Source organism: Geospiza fortis, unplaced genomic scaffold (genome assembly GCF_000277835.1).
Source record: "Geospiza fortis unplaced genomic scaffold, GeoFor_1.0 scaffold636, whole genome shotgun sequence".
Lineage (NCBI taxonomy): Eukaryota > Metazoa > Chordata > Aves > Passeriformes > Thraupidae > Geospiza > Geospiza fortis.
The window spans coordinates 891855-917714 of record NW_005054435.1 but is presented as its reverse complement, the minus strand read 5'-3'; the positions used below and the strand labels follow the sequence as shown (position 1 = coordinate 917714).

Below are 25860 nucleotides of genomic sequence, written 5' to 3'. Positions count from 1 at the left end.
CCCTTCTCTTTGCAATTTCTATCCAGTCTCACTGCTCTGAACCTCCCTACCCCTCTCTTGTTTCCTTGCTTTGCTAGATCCATCTCAGCATCCAATCTGCCTGTTCTCTGAGTACATTCACTGGTTCATAATTCCAGTTTCTGTGTTTGCCAAATTAGCTTGCTCACCCATTCTTTTCACCTGTTACCCTTCTCTTTCCTCCCTCTTTCTTCTTTTGCAACTGGTTTCTGTGGAGAGTTCACAGGTTCCCTGGTTCTCATTTTCCTTCAAAACATTTCACTTTCCTACACCCATGTTTCCTCTTTCTAGTGCAGCAGTTATCCCAATTTTGATTCATTAACTCTTTGACTTTCCTTTTTTTTTTTTTTATTATGGTACAAGAATGTAGACACAGACCCTCTCAGCTCCTGAAATGGGTGATGTAGAAACAGGCCCAACACAATCCACAGCATTGCAGGAGTCCACTGGAGTGAGAGCTGATCCCAGTCTGTACTGGATGACTCCTGGTGCTTGGAGCCTGTGAGCAGTTTACTTGTAGGAAGTCTGCTGAATGTGTATGTAGTATTGTTGTCCAAAAATCTGTAATTTGACCAAAGTGACTTGTGAGTAGAAGCTTCCAGGTTTAACGTTTCTAGTAGTAACACGAGAAGCTGTGATCAGGCTTCATCATGTGTTGCTTGGCAAGAAATCCTGAAGAAAATGTGTTTTCACCTCACTTTTATGTGATCTACAACATGGTAAGCTTAAGTATTGCCTTACTTATACCATCATCTTGAATGCCTGTGATGGATAATATTAATTACTACTGAAAGCAGTAGATGAGTTTTCATTTTATATATGGGAGGGATTTCTGAAGAGGAGCAATGTCTTAAAAGAAATGAAAAAAATGTTAATAAATCTTGACCATGCTAAGAGAACAGCAGTGGCCCGAGGCATTGAGCCTGTGAGTGCCTTTAGATTGCAGACAAGCAAGAGCAATCCCAATTCAGGATACTGCTTGTCAGGAAATGGGCAAAGGACAAGGCACAAAATAAGCTTTTGCAGCCGCAGGATTGGAAGTTACAAATTACCACCAGAGTGAAAATTTGTTACCTCTTGCTTGTTTTCTCCTTAGGTACATCGAAGAGAGCCCATCCCTGAGGCGGATGACCATGATGAGGGAGAAGGGAAGGCGACAGGCCATCCGGGGCCCGGCCTTCATGTTCAACAACAGGGGCACGAGCCTGACGGCCGAGGAGGAGCGATTCCTGGATGCTGCCGAGTACGGCAACATCCCCGTGGTGCGCAAAATGCTCGAGGAGTCAAAGACACTGAATGTCAACTGCGTTGACTACATGGGCCAAAACGCCTTGCAGCTCGCTGTGGGGAATGAACATTTGGAAGTGACAGAACTTCTGTTAAAAAAAGAGAACTTGGCACGGATTGGAGATGCCCTGCTGCTCGCAATCAGCAAGGGTTACATTAGGATAGTGGAAGCAATTTTGAATCATCCTGGGTTTTCGGTAAACAAGCGACTGACTCTGAGCCCTTGTGAGCAGGAGCTCCAGGATGATGATTTTTATTCCTATGACGAAGACGGTACCCGCTTTTCTCCAGACATCACTCCCATCATTTTAGCCGCCCACTGCCAAAAATACGAAGTCGTGCACATGCTGTTGATGAAAGGAGCGAGGATAGAAAGACCTCATGATTATTTCTGCAAATGTAATGACTGTACAGAGAAGCAAAAACATGATTCTTTCAGTCATTCTAGGTCAAGAATAAATGCGTACAAAGGACTGGCCAGTCCGGCTTATCTGTCCCTCTCCAGCGAAGATCCAGTGCTCACTGCTCTCGAGCTCAGCAATGAACTTGCCAAGTTGGCCAACATTGAAAAAGAATTCAAGGTAACGTTTTTGTGTTTCTCTGTCTTTGTTATTGTTTTCAAGTTGCTGCAACTTCATGTTGTCCTTAGATGCTGAAATGATTCCCTGTGCTTTTACTTTTTCAATTACAAATACTCTCATCTTATTGTCTCTTTTATTCTTGATACGTAAGCCTTTAGAAGGAATTTTTAATGGAATGAAATTGCTTTTGCACCTACTGTGTTTGGAGAAATTTGGTAAAATTGGAAACTGGAAAAAGTGTGTGTTCTGATAAACTTGAAGCAGACAGAAAACAATTCCGGTTGCTGCAGCGCACAAGGATTGTTCTTAGGTACAAATGCTGAGTAATAGAAGTGCAAAAAGCAGAAACATTTTGCTTGTTTTGGGGGCACTGCAGCACTGACCTTATTCCCTCTTCTTGTACTGATTTTGACTGATGTCTCCAAATTGTTAAAAATACCCAAAGTAGTTTTTTGTTTTTGGACGCACCTTTTAGGAATGTCACATGTTCAAAACCAGCTGTTAGACTGCTTACAGATGTTCGTCCTCTTACCTGGTTTTCAGCTGTATCTGGTTTTGTATGTCAGTGCCCCCACTTCTTTTTATATTTCAATTAATGGCTTAGTTAACTGTTGCCCAGTGCTTTTTTTTAATGATTTTTCTGTTCAGTTGAATACCTTGAAAAAGACCTTTCCTCTTGTTCGCCATTCTCCCCCTGCAGCCAAACCCCACCAAAAATCAATCCCCAGTAGACTGCTTGTAATGAGAAAAGCTTGGCTTGGGGAATGACAGATTGCTCTCAGTGGGTAGAGATATTCACAGCATTGTCTCTTGGTGTAGTAGCAACTTTATTGGGGTTCTGCAAGGCCAGTGTTGGGTACCACTTGCTTGTTTAATATCTTCAGAAATGATCTGAGAGAGACAAAAGATGCATTAACCTCCCCAAGCAGCAGCAAACACTGCTTATCCTGTGGAGTACTCAGAAGGAATATACAACAACCCGGAGAAAGACAAGCAGAAATTAACCAAGTGAAATTTAACAGAAGAGGAAAAAAATTCCTGAGAAAGGATAGATCCATATTCAGCTGAGTGAGTTAAAATAGAATTTAAAAAATAAATTTTCTGTGGTGAGAAGGATTAATGTATTATAACACACACTGATGAAATGTAAAATTCAGCTTTAACCCTTCCTCTCCTTTCTTTGCTGAAGCAACTCTCTCATACCATGCTGTGTATTGTGTAACCTGGCAAATTAATGGAGTACTTCCTCAATGTATTTATCCAGGGAAAAATGTCAGATTTTTCTTTTTCCTTGGGTGAAAAAGTACCCTGCCACCAAAAGCTAAATTAGGGCAAGCTGCTTTGTGTTTTTGTTAGGCAAGGATGTAAGTGATTAGAATTGCATAGAAAAGTTACAGTGGAAAGAAATTCATGAGAGACTCCCATCTCACAGGTACTAATACCATGCATACAAATTTCATCAGAAAAACAAGTAGCTTGAAATTTTGGAGGAGAAAAGGTGAAGATTTTTGATTGAGCTTTTATTTCAAACCAGAGGTTGAAAAAATTATTTCAGTTTTTAAAATGGTAATTCCCTGCTATTTTGGCATGCCTAAAACCCCAAGAAATCCAGTGTTTTCACAGATTTCAGTATTTTTGGATAGCACTTTCATGGCTACTAACCTTGCCAGGTGTATCAGATGATTCAGTTTTGGCACCTACAGTAAAAATTGTTCCAGACTCCTTGCTGGCATGGAAATTCCAGCTTCTCATCAACGTCAAAACATTCCAGTGAAGTAATTACTCTCCTCATTGACGTCACATCTCTTTTTTTCCCTTCTGTTTCTATCAAGCCTGATGGGAGAGCTGAGTGCTTCCCTGGAGTTCCTCCCATCTGTAACTCTCTTTTTCAGTGCTTTCTTCCCTACAGATCTGTCACCTGAAGGTGTTTGGCTGATGACTTGTGTGCTTTGTCATATCCCAGAGGAGAAGGCGTCTAATCCAGCATTTGCATTCCTGCAGACTTCTGCTGCACTCTCCTCTAGGATCATCACTGGAAATTCTCCAGTATTCCACTCAAATTGAGTCTGTAGCACAGCACTGAGCAGAACTGTTTCAGGGTGGAGAAAAATGGGCAAAATACTTCATCTCTCTCACAAAAAAAGAATGGATAAATCTGTTAAAATCATAATTTATTCTCAGTATCTATGGAATATTAAGGCCCACGATGTTTCCTCTGTGTGCTCCGCTCCCAGGATGCAGAGCACTCCTACAGAAAATTCTGTTCTGGGTGGTTTTCCCACAGAGAAAGAGCATAGGTCGAACCTGTTTAAAAACACCTGAGGGCCAAGTTTCCTGGTGAATCCTTGTTAAATTGAACCTAACATCCCTTGCATATGCAAAGTCCAGTCTGCTTCTCTTGCTTATCATTTACAGTAAGAAATTCTAATGCACAAACCAGTGTTTGCACAAGTGAATTAGAAATATGGGAAGGTGACTTAGGACATTCTTTCATGACAGTCAGTTCGTCAAAAACACCTGATTCATCACATTGATTTTTAGGTTTTGTTTTATTTCCCTTTTAGGAGAAAGGATTCAAATAAACCACAGAGCCCTGATTTTTCTTGAGGATGCAAGACACCTAGCCAAAAAAAAGTACTGAAAATTAATAAAAACAGAGGAAGAAACTGGAGCCCTGAAGACCATTTCATTCTACTCTTTCATCTCCAAGCTTCCTTACTTCCAATTGTGAAATCCTTGTTTCAACCTGCTGTTTGTCCTTTCGCTCTTCATCTATTATATTTATTTCTTCTTGACTGCTTTACTCCTCTTTGATCTTTGCATCCACTTGTCTTCTTCCCATGTATTCCTCTATTCAATTATCTCATGGCCATGACAGGGAGTACAGTATTTCTCTGACTTTACTTGGTGTTCCTAGTCCCCCTGGTCTCCTAATTCCAGGGATTCATCTGCAGGATTTCAGAGGACATCAGGAATTTCAGTTTGATCTCAGTCAGGAATGGGACCAAATTGTAAAAACTGGAACTTTTTCTTGTCTTAATGTAAAAAAGTGACTATTACCATAGTTGGAGAATTATCTTTTCCTTTCCAGTAGCACCACAAAGTACTTTGCAGTACAAATATTCCCGATTTTAATGTTTTCCTGTTCTCCTATTTTTAGCAGACCATGGCCACTGCAGCTTGGCTTGGGGAGTGTTGGGGTTGGTTTACTGAAGTTAATTGATATTCACCCTCCTCCCTGAGAACTTTAAAGCTGTTACTGCCCAGGGAAGGGAGGATTTCTGGCAGTCAGAACAGCTGATGGAACTTTCCTTTGGGGTCACCATAAGAGGAGAGAGGACAAGGTAGCTAAAAAATCCTGTGGTTATCTCTTTATACCAGCTTTCAACTAAATACTGTCCTGTGTAAGCAAGCTCAGTTCTCCCAGCTGAAATTGCTCTGGCAAGGATCAAAAAGGTTGTAGTCCTGCTTTCTATAGGATAAATCCCTGTTCCCAGTTTTGCTAAAAGCTCCTACTGAACCAAGGGAAGATGTGGACGTGCATCTAAAAGCAGAATCTGTCAGTGTTCCAAGTGAATTTACATAGTGTTGTCTCAGCTGAACTAACAAAGAGTGTGCAAGCTTGATCTAGGTTTAGGCTCAGCTTTTGAAAGGACAGGGCCCAGATCCATAACCATTAGTGCAATTATGTGTTTTCTTTGCGTATACAGTTACATGTGCAAACTCACCCTGTATGTGATTTCAAAGTGGCTCTTTACCAGGTAATAACATACATTTGTGATTCAGTGTAATGGCTGTGAATCAGTTGTGCATTGCTCGTGAGCTTTGGTGCTTGCAGGAGTGTACCAGAACACAGATCCCTACATTTTGTTTGACTGCATGTGATGGCTCAGTATAAATTTCCTTTGCAGTGGTTACAAATCTTGAGTGGAATCAGCTGAAGGTTTTCTGTTCATGCACTTTGTTCTTTGCACACGGACTGATACCTTCTTTGTCGAGACTCCAGATGAATTCACAGGGCAGTTCTTGATGTTATGAGTGAGAACAGAACACACAAATTTGGGCAGGCTGAGATCCAGCTTTTGATGTGTGTCAGAGTCCTCTGAAACTGCTTGTGAGGCACAGCTTTGCAATTCCAGTCGTTGTCAGTTGGCCTGAATGTCCCAGAGTCACCTGGGAACCTGGAAACACAGGGTGCAGGCCGATATTTTTTGATGTTACAAAGATGTTTGTGCAACTGTTAGTGTTGATCTGATGACTTAATTTGTATGTTCTCAGGAGTGAGCAGAGGTGATTTGGATGACTGGGACCATAGATTAAAATTTCTGATAGTCACACAACACCCTAGAGGTAGAAGGTTGTTTGAAAATCAGGTACTGTTTGTCTGTTTAATTCTGTAAAGCAATCAGATAGACTGGGATAAATTTGATTTGCTAATACATAGGTAAATAAAGACCTGGAGAGGGAAATCTGACAAGTTTTCCTGCTAAAAGATTCAAAGCCAGAGTGGGATATTAAGAATGCACGTACTGGTTTGCAGTTCTCATAACAGCATTTGTGAATAATGTAGGCTGTATTTATTCCTTAAATTTGACAGAATTAAACCTCATCCATTATATTGTTAATCTTATCTAGCAATAAGCATAATTTTTATAAGCAAGTGGTGTATCTACCAATGAAGAAACATGTCATTCATGTTTCTACTGTTGTTCTACTGCTATTAGAAGAAATCTGGGTAACTCTCGTGGTAGGGAAACATGCAAAGCGTGGAAATAACTCTTGTTATTTCCTAACTATTAGAAATCCACTATTTCTTCTATTTCTTCACAATTAGCAAAATAATGAGAAAACACTTAGTAATTGCAGCCTCTCCCTGCAACTGGACAGCACATGTTTATTCATACAAGGACAAAATTTGCATTCTGTTATGTCATAAAGCACTTGAATAATACAAAACCTGTATTCTAGCAGTTTGTACTCAGAGTTTTGGCCTCTATGATGAAGCTCTTTCTTGACTAGGCTGTCATGAAAGATTGTTACTCTTTGTTGTTTTCCTTTTTTTTTTTTTTTGACTGCTGCTATTTTCTAGCCACCATCCTGGAGTCTTCTTTTGCAGGGTTTTTATCTTTGTAGTGTGTGAGATCTAATCACATCTCATGTAAAAGCTCTATCTGCATTCAGACCTCCATGCAGGCAAGTATATTTCACTCCCTTGATTAGCTTTTCTTATGAGACTTTGCTGTAGGGGGATGCAGTATGGGTAAATGAAGGTGGTACAGAATGTAATCACATCCCCCAACGAGTTGCAGCTGAACCAATTACTAAAGATGAGGAGCAGGCCTGATGTTAACAGGCCACACCTGTAGCCAATAAGAGCAGTGGTATAAAAGAGTGGATTGGTGGGATCTGGAGTCAGATGGCTGCTGCAAGGACCAGGAACAGTCAGTGATGAGAGGAGCTGCCTGTGAGAAACATCGAGGAGGCGTGAAGCTCTGGTGATATGGATTCCTTGCCCTATAATGATAATAGAACTCTTGATATATAAGGCAACATTTTGCCTTTTTCTAAGTCCTAAATCTTGGTCATACATTAGCTTGCTTATCCCTTCACTGAATGTAATCACACATCCCAGTATTATTTTTACAGTTGGCTCTTCTGTCCTGTTCCCCTTGGTTGCCAAAAACAAATCTAAAATAACCTTACATCCTGTTGCCTCACTGACAACTGAATTAATTTGTCCTCTATGACCAAAGGAAATAACAGGATCCTGTTTAAGGTCTATGATTAGGACTGGTTGTTTCCAAGTCTGTATCAGGGATGTTAGTCTTGTGTAATAACACGACTTCTAGGAGTATTTGTTTTTCCTCCAGTAGTGTTTCATTTTGATTCATATCTGAATCTGACCTATGGGATTGATGGCTGATTCTTGCACTTACCCTATGCAGCCTCTTTTCCCATCATTTCCCAAAATAATTTGAAGCTACTGAAAGCACATTAGTTTCTCTGCCTCATTGTATAGATGCTAAGTTGAAAATTTAGCAAAACTACCAGTAGGTAGTTTTGGAGGAGGTAAAATTACTTAGGAAAGGAGGAAGAAGTGAGGGTTTCAGGAAAGAAAAAGTTTAAGTGAGAAAACTATCAGGGCAGAAGGAGTAAGGAAACATTTTTGAGAAGACAGGCACCTCTAAGGGAAAATCTACACCCTCAAAAAGTGATTTTGAAAAGGTAATATCTGGAAATGAACAGTAAAACACAAAAAATGGAGAGGCAGAGGGCTCAAATGAGTGTCTCAGTGGCCTGGTGGAGGAAAAAAAACCTGAAGAAATGCTATGGAGTAATTGAAAAAGGTGGTTGTGCTGTTTCTAGTTGGGCACTGAGGGTAAAATTGGCAGATTCAGTCAAGTTTCCTCCTCCAGCTGTAGCCTCATGTGAGGAAATCAGAGGCCCCATCTCAGATATGGAATTTCTAGAAGTCTGTCTGAGAGGACATGGACACAAAAATGAAGACCAGGGTTTGTGCTGAAGTAGAGATCAAGACTTCATAGATAAGGTCACAGAGGTGGTGGGAGACATTTACAAGCGCAAACAAAAGTACGAGCAAAATTTCAGACATGAATGTTTTACTGAGTTAACTAAAAATTCTGAAATGCAGCCACAAATGTTTTGTCAGAGGAGGAAGATTAGAGAGAAGCAAATATTTGATGTTGATATGATAGTCCTTGGAAAGACTGAACAGGTATGAAGATGAATTCTCCTGTTCTTTCCAGAGACTTTTACAAGAAATTTGGGGCATTTTGCCCACAATGTTGGTGTCCAAGCTTGTCCTGCAGTTACTCTGTAACCCACTGTGCCAGTTGTTGGGTGGGAGACATTCCAAGGGAAGGTAGGAAAGGAAAAAGGAGGAAATGCACCTGGTGTACATCAAGAGTAATGAGCAATTGGCCACTTTAGCAGTGTAGAAAGAGCTAAAAGGTATTTGTACCCTCAGAGGCAATTACTTCATTAGTTGTCAGCAAAGTTTTTGCAGGAATGAGGTTTCTTTTTTAATAGTCCTGGTCCTGCTTTGTTTCTGAAAGTGTTATGGTTTCAGCTGCCCCTTGTTGCCCATCCAGGTTATGTTTATATAATGGTACATGCTCCCATTCTCTGTTAAACAGCTGCTGTTAGGTGTTCACCTTGTGTCAGAGAATGAATGATTCTGTCTTGGGATCTTTTGGTGGTCGCTGTGACCCCGAGAATGTTAAAAGTCTCTTTTCCCAGCCCGAGTGCTTGAAGGAGGAGTCAGGGCTCTTCAGTTCTTGGTCTCAAGGTTGTTTATTGTTCCTTATCTATAAAAAATTTTTCTCCTGCCCTGCCCAGGTCCAGCCAGCAGGACAGTTCCAGGCACACTGCCTGCCCCCATGGCGGAGTTATGTGTTTATACTAAAACTATGTACAATGTTTACAATTGCTTCCCAATACCTATCACCTGTGTTAGACAGTGAGCTTCTACTCTAAGCCAATCTGCAAGTGCCACCATCACAGCAGGAGATGGAGTCCAAGAAGAAGAAGAAGGAGAAAGACTGGACACACCCAGATCCCTCCATCTTGCCTCCTGAATCCCCATTCTAGAAACCCCAAAATCTACTTTTCCACTCCATGATAACTTCACTACCAATCTACCTAAACTGTTGTGGCTTTGTGATCTTCATATAATGTTGGTAATTTGCTCCACGGGTCATAATCAAAACCACAGGTGTTTTGGGCCCCCTGGCAAGGGTATTGGCTGTTATGGACAGCCATGTTCTAGTTCCCACAATTCTGCTGTATGAAAATTGTGTAACATCTGATACACTCCAAACGTGACATGGTAAAAATCAAACACTTCATTTTTATCAAGTTGTACAGGTCCTTTTCTCCTCACCACTGACTCTTAAGCACATTTGTGACAGGCCATGTTCTGTCCCCCTCCTGTTCCAGAACGACTACCGCAAGCTGTCGATGCAGTGCAAGGACTTCGTGGTTGGTGTCCTGGACCTGTGCCGGGACTCGGAGGAGGTGGAGGCCATTCTGAACGGGGACCTGAACGCGGAGCCGCTGGAGGCGCAGAGGCACCGAGCGTCCCTGAGCCGCGTCAAGCTGGCCATTAAGTACGAAGTCAAAAAGGTAACTCCTCACAGCTCTCAGGCACTGTGGCAGCAGGGCATTGCCACCTCCTCCCCCTGCAGGTGGTCAGATGCACAACTGAGACGTGGGGTGAGTAATCAAGGCTCTCACAGGGCAAAAGGGGACTGTAATGAAGGAGTTGAGTTTAATCTACTTCCCACTGCTGAGAAGTGGCAGGAGATTGCAATGACATAAATGAGGTGTGCTAGCCAGGCTTTGCACAGTTGGTCAGATCCTTCTCCTGATTAACTCAAAAGGTGTTTCAGTAGAGCCAGATTTTCACTCAGTGACACTCAGGCTGTGTCTTCTGTCAGTCAATGCAATAATACCTACTCCATAGAGAAGTCTGTGTTAGTTTCAACCCATAAGTAACTCATCTGCAACTGTGTGTTGTTGTGAGAAATTCCATGTGATTTACCATGCTTGTTCCTTTAAAAATATTTTAAAACTCAGCCCTGGAAATGCATGGAATATGTCTGTGGCTGCTTGGTCAGTTCATTTCAGTTCTTCACCTTTGTACCTGTGTTTATTGGTGTTTTGGTAAGTGTGTTCAGTAGATGCCTCTTTCAAAGTAGTTTGTGTTTTGTGAATGAATTTTATGCGTTGAAAAATGGAGCTATGCATCACATATTTAACATAAATACATATCCTTTCATTGTAGTTTTTATTGTATTGCTATGTTGTTCTCCTCAAGATCCCACGTTAGGCTAGCACAGAAAATAGTTAATACTGTGTCCTGTTGTGAGAGGAGGCAGGAAGTACAGCAGGGCCTATGTATTATTTACAGCTACCTATTTGTGTGATTAGCATCACTTCCATTCCTTACAGCCATTATAGTTTCATCATCTCCACAAGAAGCCTTGTGTCTCTCAGAATAAATAACCCTGTGTTCTGTGGCCACCTCTTGAGCCAATCTGCCATATAAAACAAATTGTAAGGACCCTGCCAGAGCAACTGGGGATTGCTGGTGTTTATGATGGCCCCAAAAGATTGATAATAAAAACTGTAAACACATATCCCAAGCAGCAAATCATCATTTCCAGTAAAGGATTGGTCTACAGCAGATAAATGCATATTAATTGCCAAAAATCAAGGTAAATATATACAAGCATTAAATTAGTTTAAAAGACTGGAACTGGGGGGAGAAAAAAAATCAAAGTGCATAAGCATACTTTAGTGTCTAAATATATACTTCTTTATGCTATTGCAGTGTAATGTGTACCAAAACTTTGTTGATGCTCCTTTCTCAGCTTTCACACTGAAGGCTGTGGTTTTCTTTTATGAGTTTGTTGTCACTGATGAAATTCACTGCTGAGCAAAGGGCCACACTGATCTGTTAAGAATAGCAGACATCTAAATAATACCAAAAAAAAAAAAAGATAAAAACTTGTTCTCTTCTCTTGCAAGAGAGTAGCTCAGAGTGCTGGCTGCAGTTCATGACAAACACAGTTCAGAAGCTACAAGAGGAATGATATTGTTGGGAGGAAATAGACAGTACAGAGTTGTTACCATATTCATACATGTGCAGCTCCCTGTAAGTGGCCATTACAGGGGGCATGGCAAGGATGGAAATGTCTCTGCCAGGGTGGTCCTTTCATGCTGGGATTTGTTCTGTCAGAGCTGTGATGGATTCTAGTGATATCCTGACTGGAACAGATTCAGATGTGGGAACTCCACATGGGACTACTTTAACCCTCTCACCATAGGGAGCAGACAAGGATGTGGTGGGTTTCCTTTGCTTTCTGTGTTTCTAGCTGTGCTTCCAGGTTAGGTCCATCAAGGTCTGTTCCCTGTTGCTAGCAGTGCAGCCAAACAGAGCAGCAGGTCCATGAAATAGGTAATGAGCCTATGCCCTGTCCAGAGGGAGGAGAGGCAGGAAAAAACATATGACAAGTAGCAAATGTGCTCAGAACCTCACTCCTAGGGGAAGGGAGTTTTTAATTCTATTAGTAATGAAACTCTTGCACTTAATGCCCTGGGTACTGCCCCAAAGTGGAGCCCATCTTTTAAACATGATGAGATTTTGAAGCTAAGGTTCAGACTGAAACTGCAGCCCCAATAGGGATGGACTAAGGGAATTAAGAGAAGAAAATAAAAAAAAAGAAAACAAATTAATCTTGCTCTGTATGCTGCATTACTGCTGTAGTAGTGCTTTTAGTTTTGTGTCTCAACTCTGTCTTTAGATTGCCAACAAAATTCCAGAGAAGAGCTAATACTGCCCCAACTAATCTGCAGTCTTGCTGAGACAAAAATCAGGATGGAATTTCCAAGTGAAATCAATAAGAACTGGAATAAAATCACAGGAGTTAATTTTCAAACCCTGAAGTGTTCAACTGATAGATAAGAAAGAAGATGCAAAATTCTCTTTGTATTTTGTGTGTTAGTGTATCAGAGTGTGCCAGGATTTGTTCTTGCTCCATCTAAACCCAGCCATTATGATGACAGAAATAAATAACATAATCACTCTGAGTCATTCAGAAAAATATTTACATAGTGATGACTTGGTTCATGGTCATGAAACTGAAAACATCAGAAGTGTTACTGTCAATTATGCTTGGAAAAGCAGCTACATTAAAATTGGGATATTTTTTCTTTTAGTGACCATATACTGTTCTCACACATCATTTTTGTTCACTGAGGTTCTGCTTGGAGCTGAAAGTATTAGATACATGTGATAATAAGCTCAAGATATGTAATGAAAAGTGGGAAACGGCGTGGAAAATAGAGTGAGAGGAGAAATGCAGGAAGAACAAGGTTCTAGGATGCTGTGAGCAGTAGGTAAAATGTGATGTGAACCTACTGTCTTTGGAGGAGATGAAGCTGCAGGCAAATACAGGTAACACAGACACACACACAACAGGGGTGGGCATAGTTTAAAGTTGCTGAAAATAAAACAAACATAATCATAAGTTGAAGTATTTCAGTCAAGACTGAGAGAGGAGGGAGGAATTTCAGAGCTTTTATGGATGAAAAGTGACACAACTCGCTCCGAGGGCTTGGAAGTGGTGCACATTGTGCAGTTGCCAGCAGTTAAATAAGTCACTAAGATCCTCTCAAGAGCCTTTAGACTCACTGCCAGAGAAGATCTTGCCCATAACTCTTGGCATCTTATTCACTAAGTCTTCCCTTTTTTTTTTTTTTTGGAAATGATAGCAGATCTCCTCTTAGTGTCAGATCAAAATGTTGGTAGATCAGGAGAATAAACCAAGACAGAACTCTGGATGAGGTGCCACAGGGCCCATGGGCTGATTCCCAGCCCTGGGTAAACTTCCTTAAAGCTCCTTTAGTGTTTCTTCCCATTCCCTGTGGTAACAGAAGGAATGATGTGGGTGTTTCTTCCCTCCTCTTCCCTACAGTTTTAAGCCTGATTTTTAAAATGTCTTTGTAATTTGAAATAATTATTTACTTTCCTGCCTTTGTCCGCAGTTAATCTGCTGTGGGATTTGTCCCTTTGATGTCCTGAGTTGACAATAAAATTTATCTTGGCAAAAGAAGAGGCTGGGGGCATATGTCAGAATGCACAAACACACAAAAACCCAATCTCTTCTTCTCAAATGGGCCAGGCTGGCAGTTTTTATGGTGCATAAGCTTCAAAGGTGACAGCCTAATAAAAAGAACAGAAGCAGTTGGAGTCGACATTAATTTCTTAAAGAACTTTTTTACAATCTCTTTATTTATTTCTCTTGGCCACTCCGCTTTATGTACAAACTGCATTAATATGTGAAGTAACTGCTTAATGCATCACATAGCAAAATGCTTAGGGACTTTAATTTTACAGCAAAGTAGATTAAAGTATGAAGATTGCCTTCCTTTTTAAAGTTCATGCAGCAGTTTCAGATTGCTCTTCTTGAGAGGTTTAAGGCTCCCTGTTTTCATTGCCAATGATTTAATTTGATTTTCTTTAAGAAGTCTGTCCTGTTGTACTACTCTATGCACTTTTTAATGAGATTTGGAATATTAATAGAGTTTTGCAAGCAAGACCTGGCAAACAACAGTGTATGTAGTACATAATGATCTCTGCAGAGTACAAGGGATAATAAAATGGGTATCCAAGGTTTACAGTATTTTCGTTCTTTTTTCCAGAGTATAACCAACTGACATGAAATCTCACTCTTAATCCAACACAAATTATCAGTTACCAGATTTATTTTCAAACCCTTTTTTGTGAAACACCTAGCCTTCTTTATTCTCATTCACTAGTTATTGGTAAGTGTATTACTAGGTTTCTTCAAACTGCTGTGAAAACCAGGCTGCTCACCCTTGTGCTTAACTGGTGTCCCACGTGCTCTTGTGATGTGGCAGTTTCTTCTTTATTTATTAACCTTTGTTTTAAAGGGAATGAGAAAGAAGCCACGGTTCTTAAATACCTGGTGTTAATTCAGACCTTAGGTGATTGCAATTGTGCATGTGACAGTTATGTAACTCTTCTTATTAATGACAGCATGTCTTGGTTTTTCTTTTTCCTTTTCTTTGCAGTTTGTGGCCCATCCAAACTGTCAGCAACAGCTCCTGACAATCTGGTATGAAAACCTCTCAGGATTACGGGAGCAGACCATAGCTATCAAGTGTCTGGTGGTGCTGGTTGTGGCACTGGGCCTTCCCTTTCTAGCCATTGGTTATTGGATTGCACCATGTAGCAGGGTACTGAATTTTATAAATTATGTGTCTTGTGCTGTTCTCGGAGCTGCTTTTCCTTTCCTGGCAGTCAACATGCAACTTCTGCTGCTTCCAAATTTTAACTAATTAATGATATTTTTAGCAATCCCTAACCTTGTGCCAAAAGATGCTAAGGGGGTTTTTGTTACTTGCACTGTAAAGAGGGGACCACAGTGATGAAGTATGAATATAAAATAACCTTCTCTGAGAGCTTTTTTTCTTTTTTAAATTTCCCTAGGTTATGCTCACCTCACCGTATCTGCTGTGTAACTTATGTTAGTAACATGGATTTTTTGAGAGTCACCACTCAGATTCTTAAGTCTCCTCTGGTGGCATCCTAATGTCTCATGCTGTTCCCATATAAACCATTAGCAGAACATCTGTTGACTTTACTGATGCAGAACTTAATCTTAAGTAAAATATTTGTTATCCCAGCCCTAGGAGGTCTGTTTGCCAGCTGAACCATAGAGCAGAAATTAAATTAAATGCATCATTCTGACCGTGTAGTGTGGTGTATTTGTAAAAGAGCATAGCTGTAAACTCTTACCTTATAAAAAATATGTGAACATGTAAGGGTGCTCCCACCTTTCCTGCTGATCTCACAAGGAAAGGAACAGCAGTTTCTTTGAAATCCTGATGGTCTGTAACACATGAATTGTTTGCAAATCAGGTGTATTCATAGATCTTTGGTATATCAGATGAAGGAAGATTTCTCTGTTGCATTAAAATTTTTAAAAATTTTAAGTACATTTACTCCTGTGCTGAATGTGGTCTTTCAATTTTATTTCCCTAGCAAGTGTAAAGCAAAGAAATGTGAGTTTCTTTTATATTTCATTCTTTTAGTTCATCTCAAAAAGGATAAGATTTTTCTCATCTACATATTTGAAGAGAACCTGATCTTTTCTCTAGGTTAAATATTTATTTACTTTGAAGATAAACCTTTATGAAAATAGTGTAATTGTTACTCTCATTATTCTCTGAAATGTCACTTTCTATTAATATCTTTAGTAAATATATTTCTCACAGCTCCATATAATAGGAACATCTTAATGTATTTTTAGCTGGTGTCTAATATGGAAAAGTGACATTTGTCCTTGAGCTCTAATTCCCAGTAGCAGAAACATCTGATGTTTTTCCTCAGTGCTCATGTCAAATAAAATGCTATACATTCAGGTCAGTGGTTGGATATTGCAATTACAAAATGCCTTCTAAAGGTCAGGAGCAGGAAGGGAACCTGAGATTGTTTGCCCAGGTAGTAAGTGCAGTTTAATGTGTGCTGGTTTGCTTAGTTCATAGTAGCTGACCCAAATTTCAAGGAAAACAATTCCTTGAAATAAGAAAGCTCATGTGGTCTTCTGTAAGATGCTGGTCCCCTCTTCTGGTGCAGACAGACTTCCCCTACTGCTGCTTTGTTCTTTTACTAGGTGCAGATGTGAATTAAACCTGCTGAATTTATTTATAAAACCACTAATATTTCTGATCCTATCTTCCTTAGTCCATTTTGTGCAACAGTTGTTAGTTTTGATAGACACAGGTACTTATTTTGGCACTTAGAGCTCTGAACATGTGTTCTGTGAATGAAATATAGTAGCCAGACACAAGAAAACAACTAATTCTTCCTATAGCTGTAGTTCTAGAGAAGTTAATAATACATTCTTGTTGTTAGGAAAAATGTTTTGCTGGAGTTGGAGATTTGAATAATTTATCTTTCCCTGGGCTTGCTTTACAAACTCTTCCTGGTCACGGCCACGGTACATTTGCAGTTCCTTGGAGTGTTTCCCCTCAAACATTGCCATCTAGAGCTTGTGGAATATCATGAGCACTCACTAACAGAACAACTTACTCTGTGAGGCTCCCTGTGGGAGCCTTTTGTCTGAAATGGCAAAGCACCACAGCTGAGTGCTCTTGGAAGAATATCCTTTAAGAATGAGGTTTCTGGCTGTCCTGAACTCTGAGTGCCCATTTATGCTTCTGCAATGCCTGGTGTTTCTTTGAGAAAACTGAGTGACTGCTTTCATTCTGCCTTTGCAGCTTGGAAGAATTCTTCGAAGCCCATTTATGAAATTTGTGGCACATGCAGCATCCTTCATTATTTTCCTAGGCCTGCTGGTGTTCAATGCTTCAGACAGATTTGAGGGCATAACCACGCTGCCCAATGTCACTGTCACTGATTACCCCAAGCAGATCTTTAGGGTGAAGACCACCCAGTTCACCTGGACAGAAATGCTGATCATGGTGTGGGTTCTTGGTAGGTATATTGCCCCTTCATCTTCCTGTTTTCCTGTAAATAGAAGTTCTGAAAGGGAGGAGAGAAGCCCAGGTCCCAAAGCTTTGATCCAGCTGCTGTGTGCAGCAACTAATAAACCCTTAGGGCAGGTAAGAGGGCATTAGAACAGATTTTGAATAATTTCATCCTCAAGTGTGTCAGGGTAGGGAGGTGAGTATGCCTTGTATGCTGCCTTTTGGGAGTTCCAGCTTATTCTCTTTATTTGAAAGAAGGCAAGGACTGGGATTTTCCAGTCCAATGTGTGGCTGCTCCGAGTGTAGTTGGGATGGCAGCAGCAGCCCCTTTGAATTACACAGCCAGGGAAACAAGAAGAAGTTTGTGGGGTTGTGATTTTGCTTTTTGTTGGGTTTTTATTTTCCCTAAGAAACCTCTTTGAATCAAGAAAAAGTATTGATTCACAACAGCTGCATCTCATGGTTATGGTGAGGCTGTGATCTGGATTAAATCCACACAAATTAATTTCTGAGAAGAAATTTAAGTGAGAAAACCAAGTTACACATAGCCAAATTCCACTTTCTATGCTGAAAAGAATCTTATTCTGTAAAGTGGAAAAACAGTAGTGTAATTGTGTCTCTTCTATTTGGTCATCTGTGTTGTTGGGTAGTTGTGTTCTTGTGGAAAAATTAAACCCTCTGATTCAGAAGTGGCTTAGGAATGTCAATGTTAAGAGAGTAAGAGGATGTTTTTTCCCCACACTTTATTTTTTCTCCTTTGGAATGACAAAGGTTTTGTTGTTTGGCCACAATACTTTCAATGCAAAGTCAAGGTTCTACTCTACCCTCTGTGGGGTGATGTCTGAACTACGTTTCCATTAATTAATCTCAATTAATACTTTGCTATTTGATCAACCCTGTTGAAACCAAGAGAGAATAACCTTAGTGATGAGGCTGTGATACTGCAAATAAGTGAATCCCTGCTCCACTGGTATCATCCACTTCCATGAAATGGGAGAATTCAGGGAATTTAAATGACAACAGTTTGGCAAACGTTGCTGTGCTTTTTCATTTCTTGTTGCAGGTATGATGTGGTCAGAATGCAAAGAGCTATGGCTGGAAGGACCCAGGGAATACATCTTGCAGTTATGGAATGTTCTGGATTTTGGGATGCTGTCTATTTTTATTGCTGCTTTCACAGCCAGGCTCCTGGCATTCCTTCAGGCCACAAAAGCACAACAGTATGTGGACAACTACATTGAGGAGAACGACCTCTCCGAGGTCACACTTCCTCCAGAAATTGAATATTTTACTTATGGTGAGCTTAGTTTTTCTGCCAAACATAGAAAAAGCTTGAAGGATGCATTTAGAAGCCTCTCTTTACCCTAGAGCTAAATTTGACCCCCTTGATTTAAAACATTTGGAAGTTATATTTTATTCTTGGCTAATTGCACAACAGATGAAATGTTGATGTGCTTCCTTTCTCTTTTTTTTGGTTCAGTTGTTTGAGAGTTATTCATGTTCATAAACATCTATCAGCATTTCCTCTGTTTAAATGGAATAAAACTACAAAATACTTATTGCAGTGCAGAAATTGTCAATAAAGGTGTGATTCATCTGTATTTACAACACAAGAAAATGCTGCTGACAGTGTATTTTAGGATGGGCTTCAATATATTGTAACAGCAGACGTGGTTTTGTTCCTTACCTTAATTGCAGTATAACCAGTCTGAATATTGTATACTGAATATAATAGCTGAATATAACCATTCTGCATATGTAAATACATATTTAGAAACACAGGGTATTTTGATATGAAACACATTTTAATTCAGTGTTGCTCTGCTGAGATGGTGCATGAATTCACATAGTAATTTATGAATTTCTGTATAACTCAATTGTTTCTGTGCGCATTGTGTGTAAAACCCACAATCCTATTTCTTTTGAGGTAATTGGCAAAAATCTTTATGGTCACTGTGGGAGCTAGGTTATATCCTGCAAAAAGACAAGGCCTGGTGTGACTAATAAATGAAATTGTTCATCAGGCAGCACTTATCTGCCCATCAATAAAACACCAAATAGGAATAAATTTCCCAGCTTTAGCATAGTGCTTGTTAAGATAGCTAATACAGACAAGTTTAAAAATGCAGTAAAAATTAGTTATTGTCTAGTTCAGGTTAAAATGCAAACTGCAGAAGAAAATGTCATGTTTCTTCAAGTCACTTCTAACAGAAGGTAATGTAGCTCATATTCTTAATTTGTGACTTAAATGAAAAAGGAATAGAGCAGCAACTATTAGACTCTCCAAATATTTGTCTCAACTAAATTCAGATGTGTTAATGAAAAAATCCTATCAAGGTTTATTCCTCAAGATTGTGATAAATTAGTAACCCCTGTATTTCATATCTTCCAGCTAGAGATAAATGGCTCCCATCTGATCCTCAGATAATATCTGAAGGCCTTTATGCAATTGCTGTTGTTCTCAGCTTTTCTCGGATCGCCTACATCCTGCCTGCAAATGAGAGTTTTGGGCCCTTGCAGATCTCCCTTGGAAGGACTGTTAAGGACATCTTCAAGTTTATGGTCCTTTTTATTATGGTATTTCTTGCATTTATGATTGGGATGTTCATACTGTACTCCTACTACCTTGGAGCTAAACTGAACCCAGCCTTTACAACGTAAGTATGAGGTTTTATTGTAAGTAAAAAGCCAATCAAAACTTTCAGGTTTTTCATTAAGATAGCAAAGTCTGTGAGCCATTGTGTGCTCTCTGTTAGCATTAAAATAAAACTGAAGACCTCAGAAAGCAGAACACAAAAGACCAATTGTTCCCTGTTTGTATAATGGAAGCTTTCATTTCAGCCTGAAATAATTTCACCTGTATATATTTCAGTCACATAGACTTGTGGGCAACCAATTGGAAGAAAATATTACTTGATATAAAATACCTTTCTAGTTCCTGTTGTTCTGCATGTATTGTTACAGCTCTATTAGCTGTGATGGATAGGTGGAGCACAGAGGACACATGGAAAGTGCTGTGGAAAATCCTTCCTTGCATGTTTGTTGTTTTGATGAGTGCTCTGATTCACAGACAAATTAATTGAGGTTGTTTATCAGTCACTGTAAACGCAACTTTTATATTTCTTTGTGTAATAGTGGAAGAAAGTTTCAAGACCTTATTTTGGTCGATATTTGGCTTGTCTGAAGTAACCTCTGTTGTCCTCAAATACGATCACAAGTTCATTGAGAACATTGGTTATGTTCTTTATGGCATATACAATGTCACAATGGTAGTGGTTCTGCTCAACATGCTGATTGCTATGATCAACAGTTCATATCAAGAAATTGAGGTGGGTTCTCTTCTGAAGTTGTTCTCTTCTGTTATGCTGTAAAAAGGATAGAATTAATAGGAATTATTTCAGTGGTATGCAAAACATACAAAGAGGTTACCACAGGAAAAGATATCACCATATGTATAAAAGAGGGCTGACTTTATCTAACAACTCAGCCAAGCTGCAGAACCTCACAGGATCTAAACAAGTTTATCTCATGTTGTGTACACATTATACTTGGCATCCAACTGCAGTTAAAAAACAAATCAGAAAATGTAGAGTGTTGAAGATACTTGGATTTCAAAAAGAAATCTCAGGTTGCTGAAATGAAAGTAAAAGTGTATTTATAGTGCCAGCTTTCCAGACCATGAGTTCAAAGAGTACTACACTCACACAGATGCAGGCCCTCACAAACAGGAAGAATGATTATCTAAGACATAGTGTACAAATGGATATGTCATTCCCAGTCTTTTCAATGAGTTCTGGGAAATGTTAGGGAATTCAGCAGAGAAAACTAGTTATAATCCAGCCTTGGAATACTTCAGTAAGAATGTATGAGGACAAAATAGGTTTTTCAGTATTTAACACAATTTCTTCAGGACCACAAAGTTTGCATTTTCTATACTCCATTATAAATCAGAGTTACTTGTCTGATTACATGAAAAGCTGTGAGCACTACCATTTTAAGCCATCTTTTGCCTTGAGTCTAATACTTCAACACTTGTGCAAGTACCAAGCCCATGTGACCACTTTAATAAGAAAAACAAGGCTTGAAAAACCCCTGAAAGCTCCACTTTAAATAGCAGGGAGTTTATATGTTGGCTTTCACTTGATGCAAAAATGATGCTTGCTTAAATGCTTCATGTGCTTGAACTAAGTATTCTCAATGAAATTTTGCATAAAGAGACAACTGAAATTTGGTTAAAATAGACTAAGTAAAGTGGTTGCATTTCTGCAGAACTGCTGGAAGGCTTATTACCAAGAGTATAATGTTTTATCTCAATCCAGAAAGATCTTTCAAAGCAGCTTCATTTGAAAGAACGTTTGCATTTCATAAAAACCAAGAGCATCATCTGTTTTATTTCCTAACACAGGATGACAGTGACGTAGAGTGGAAGTTTGCTCGTTCTAAACTTTGGCTGTCATATTTTGATGATGGAAAAACATTACCTCCACCCTTCAGTCTTGTACCAAGCCCCAAATCTTTTTTCTATTTCATCATGAGGATCATTAACTTTTCCAAGTGCAGGAGGAGACGGCTACAGAAGGACATTGAAATGGGAATGGGAAACTCCAAATCAAGGGTAGGTTCTAAGATCTTTTTGTTGCAGGGAAGAATTGTGTGTTTGTTCCAGCAGTCTTCTTTTCTTTTTCGTTTTAGCCTATAATCCATGCTTCTGATGATAGTAAACAATTAATCATTTATAGAAATAAATCTGTATTTCAGACTGCCTAAACATACTGCATAAAACAAGAAATAGACTTAAATTTTATTAGAACAACCAAATCTGGGGAAACACAATTGAAAGAAAAATTGATGAGTATTCAAAGATGCAAATAATTCCTACAGGGAGTTACTTGAATATTGATTAAAGATACTTTAAGCCTATTTCCTCAGAACAGGATGGCCAAAATTATCAGCATTAAAAAAACAAAACCAACATATAATTCAAGGCAATCTCATTTTTTAAAAAATAATACTCTGATATAGTAAAAGATGGAACAACATGTCTTAAAAAAATAATAATGGAGCTGAATCCTAACTTTGAATTCCATAATTTGTTTTAATTTTGTCTTATTTCTTCCTAGTTAAACCTTTTCACTCAGTCAAATTCCAGAGTTTTTGAATCCCACAGTTTTAACAGCATTCTCAATCAGCCAACACGCTATCAGGTAAGTACATGCAGTGACCACTGTCCTGAGTAATAGAACTGTGAGAAGGTTCTTGCAGAATTTTGTGTTTCAAGTACAGTTTACCTTCACCAGAGAAAGAAAACCTCCTGTGGAAATTAAACTCTAGGATGCTTCTTGAAAAAAAAAGATAGTTATTGCCCATTATTTGCAGCATTTCAAAACTAGCTCATGCAGTACATAAAATTGGTCTTTGATGTCCCCCTTGGGAAAATGTGAGGAGCAAACATCTGAAACCGGTGAAGGAATATCTGAAATGGGTTTTGGGTAAGGGATGTGAAAGCTGACTAGGTTGGCTGTTCCCTTCCTTTCTCAGCATGCCCCCAGAAAAGCCCATTTGAGGCAAGTACTTCATCTGGGGCTGCTCATTCTTTCTCTTAGGCTGATGTGACAGAGAGAGCTAAGAAAGAAAAATGAACAATGTTTAATTATATAATCTCAGCTGATTATATAACTGTTTTAATCTGGCAGCAAATAATGAAGAGACTGATAAAACGTTATGTTCTGAAAGCACAAGTGGACAAAGAAAATGATGAAGTCAATGAAGGTAAGAAAGAGACTGCAATATTCAGAGGCAGTTTTTGTCATGTTCTATTAGGAGCCAGTGTTACACTGATGCATGGGGGTTTTGAGTGAAAAGAGGGATTGTTTCTATTTCACATGCACTGAAGCTCACTTGGTAATGGAAAGTATGCCCATGTCATCAAAAAAATGGAAAAGTAGGACTAAAGAAGTAGAACTGAGAAATATTATGGCTCCTGTTTTACAGATAGAAAATGAGAGCACAGACAATGCACAGAGGAAATCTGTGAAGGAGCCATTAACTGTATTCACACTTCCAGAGTCCTAATCAAAGCTGCAGGATCTTCCTCTCTGTTTCATTCAACTGAACACACAATTACACACAATTTACAACTTTACACCATGAACTATTTGTCCTCCCTTCATAAAGCTCTGAGGAATAATCATCTGTGAAGCTGCCCATCATTAAACAAAGCTCTACATTCACCTGCATGGTGATAAAAAATGACAAATGTAACCTCTGTTTTAGTGGGAGACCTTTTGAGAAACAGTGGGTCTGAGCTCCCTGGCAGATGTGAGAGGTGCTTGCTCCAGTTGCACACCCTAACTCACCACTAGGATGAGATTATGGCAAAGGTTGTTCTCCTCCCTCCAACCTTCCAGGAATGAAACACAGGCCTGCAGTCCAACAAGGAAACTCCTGTGCTCTGGGCAGATCCCCAAACAAAAACTCTAGCTAGAATGTTATCAAGCGGTAGAGTGATGCAGTGATGGACAGCCTGGGGGCAGAACATGTTTTACTGGCATGGCAGCATCAGGCAGCTGTGTGCATGTGTGATGTGAGGGGCCTGAAAGGGCTGCTCAGCTCTCAGCAAAGGCAGCAAAGCTTCTGTTTTGCTCCTTAGTTGCTCTCTGCTTACCTATAACTCTCTTCAGCAAGAAGCAGGGAGCAAAAAAAGATTAAATTAAATCCCCCTCAGTGCGTTCAAAAGGCAGCATTGTGCACAGACTGTTATCCTGACACTTCCCCATCCTGTGTGGCTGTACAGAGCTGTGATTGTCAGTGACAAAAGCAGAAAGGCTCCTAAAAGTGAATCCTCTCAGTGTGCTGCTCTCCTGAATTCCCACTGCTTTCCTCCTGTTCGTGCTCTGTGATGTAGGAAATCATCTACCTAGTGACTGATGAAAAGACTGTTCTGTCACCAGCAGTGCCAGCCCTTTCCAGGTCCCTGATGCCACTTTGGTGTTGGCAGAGATGTGTTTAAATTAGAAAGACAGTGCAGAAGAATCAGGGTTTTACTGACATCATGGTTCTGGCTTTGGCACTAGGTTTTGTAGAGGGCATGTAACCCTTGAGTTCTTGAGTTTCACTCTTCAGCTGTACAGCCAAGTGCTCTGTGTCCTGAGCATCTCAGTGGTACCCAAAGCACAGACCCAGCCTCTGAAGACAGAATTCTTGAAGTCTGCTGCACCCTAAACAGAAAACATTGGCATTTCTGTACTAGAACTCCTTTAACAAAAGTCTAGAGATTTTCCCTGTTCTGCATCACTAGAGAATTTAGGTGTCTCTTCATACTCTGTTATTTCGTGCATGACAAATCATTTCCCGAGGCAGGTGCTGTGTAGGAATTCACATCCCTCCCACTTGCTGGAAGGATAGATTTGAACGTTTTTAAAAGCTTTTGCTCTTGAACTGAATATCCTACAAAGGAACACATGCTGCTGATTATTACAAGCCTGGCTTTGACAGCTGTCTTTGTTTAAATGGTTTTTTTTTTTGTATTTGTGTCAAATTATAACATCATGTTAAATTGGTTGATTTTTTCTAATTCCAAGGATGTTGGTAAGGAAGAGGAGAGAGACTCAGAAGCTGTGAGTTTTACTGCCAGCTCTGCCACACTTTTCCTTGTGATTTTGGCACACCCCTTCAGACAAAAAACCTCTTTTCCTTTTCTCTCTGAAAAGGGGATACTAATATTTACCAGCTGTGCAGCAGTGTTGGTGTGATTAATTCATTAACCTTTGTACAGCCCTTTGGGAATCTTTGGTGTTGTGTATACATGTGGAGAACAATGTGAGACCCCAATGGACTGTTCAGATTCCTTTGGTGCTATTTAGGGCTGGAGGCACATCTCACTGAGAATGAAGACAAGGTAATCCTCCTGATCCATCCTGTACCTGCTCTCATGAACATTTTGGGATGATAATGTGAAATAGGCACTGCTGTGACTTAACAGATTCACTGAATGTCAAACTTTGCTAATTAGTGTTTCTTTCTGTTACTAATGCAGGTGAATTAAAGGAAATCAAACAGGACATCTCCAGTCTTCGCTATGAACTGTTGGAGGATAAGTCCCAAGCAACAGAAGAGTTGGCAATTTTAATACATAAACTCAGTGAGAAACTAAATCCCAATATGCTGAGATGTGAATGATTCAACAAAGGAACCGTGGCTTCGACTACAGCACAACTATTTATTGGCAATAATATTTCAGTATCTTATACTTGAAAAAAATGTATTGTAGATTTTTAGCACTAAATAACTTTATGTACAGCTTCTCTGGAATTTAGTCTTAGGAACTTTTATTAACTCACCACAAAAAGATTGCTCTCTTCATTTTAACTGTCTAAAAGCAAGAACTATCATAACAATTTTTTTTGCATTTATGCATTAAAAAGGTATAATGGTATCGATTGCTGATATTTTAACAGGTTTATGATTACATATGGAGAATTCTTTGCACTAAATTTGCAAGACAAAAAATTAACAGATACAGCGTAATACTCTGTTCCTTGCAGTGTCCAGGTACAAAATAGGATTTTTCATACTACAATAAACCAACTAGAGATGAGTGGAGGATTACTTGAAATCTTTGTTGTTTATTAGTGGTGCTAGTAACGCGTGTAAGCCCAGAACTCATGGTTATGACCACAAGGAATTGCCGAGAACCAGGTAAGTGGGAATGTGATGGCAGCAACGCTATTTAACATGTCTGTGTATTCACGTACCCGCGCCGACCCTTCCTTAATTCAGTGTATTTACCCTAAGGAGAGTAAGGATTTATATGTTTTAAACTCAGACCCCGTGCAGGGCAGGTGTTTTTGGCTTCGTTGTTAAACAAACCCTTCCTCCCGCACGGTTCGGCACCGAGCCCGGGATCCCCCTCGGGGCCGTTTCCGCGGGAACC

General features: G+C 39.7%; 1 protein-coding gene across 1 annotated transcript; it reads left to right on the top strand.

Annotated features, from left to right (window-relative positions):
* Positions 1-1121: 1121 nt before the first annotated feature.
* On the top strand, positions 1122-25524 carry TRPC3 (transient receptor potential cation channel subfamily C member 3). Its single transcript, XM_031061975.1, is given in 11 exon segments — positions 1122-1886; positions 9846-10031; positions 14508-14672; positions 16719-16935; positions 17992-18225; positions 19321-19596; positions 20064-20257; positions 21334-21543; positions 22049-22132; positions 22622-22697; positions 24964-25524. Coding segments are annotated over 11 exon segments (2526 nt in total). The 5' UTR covers positions 1122-1145; the 3' UTR covers positions 25107-25524.
* Positions 25525-25860: the final 336 nt, after the last annotated feature.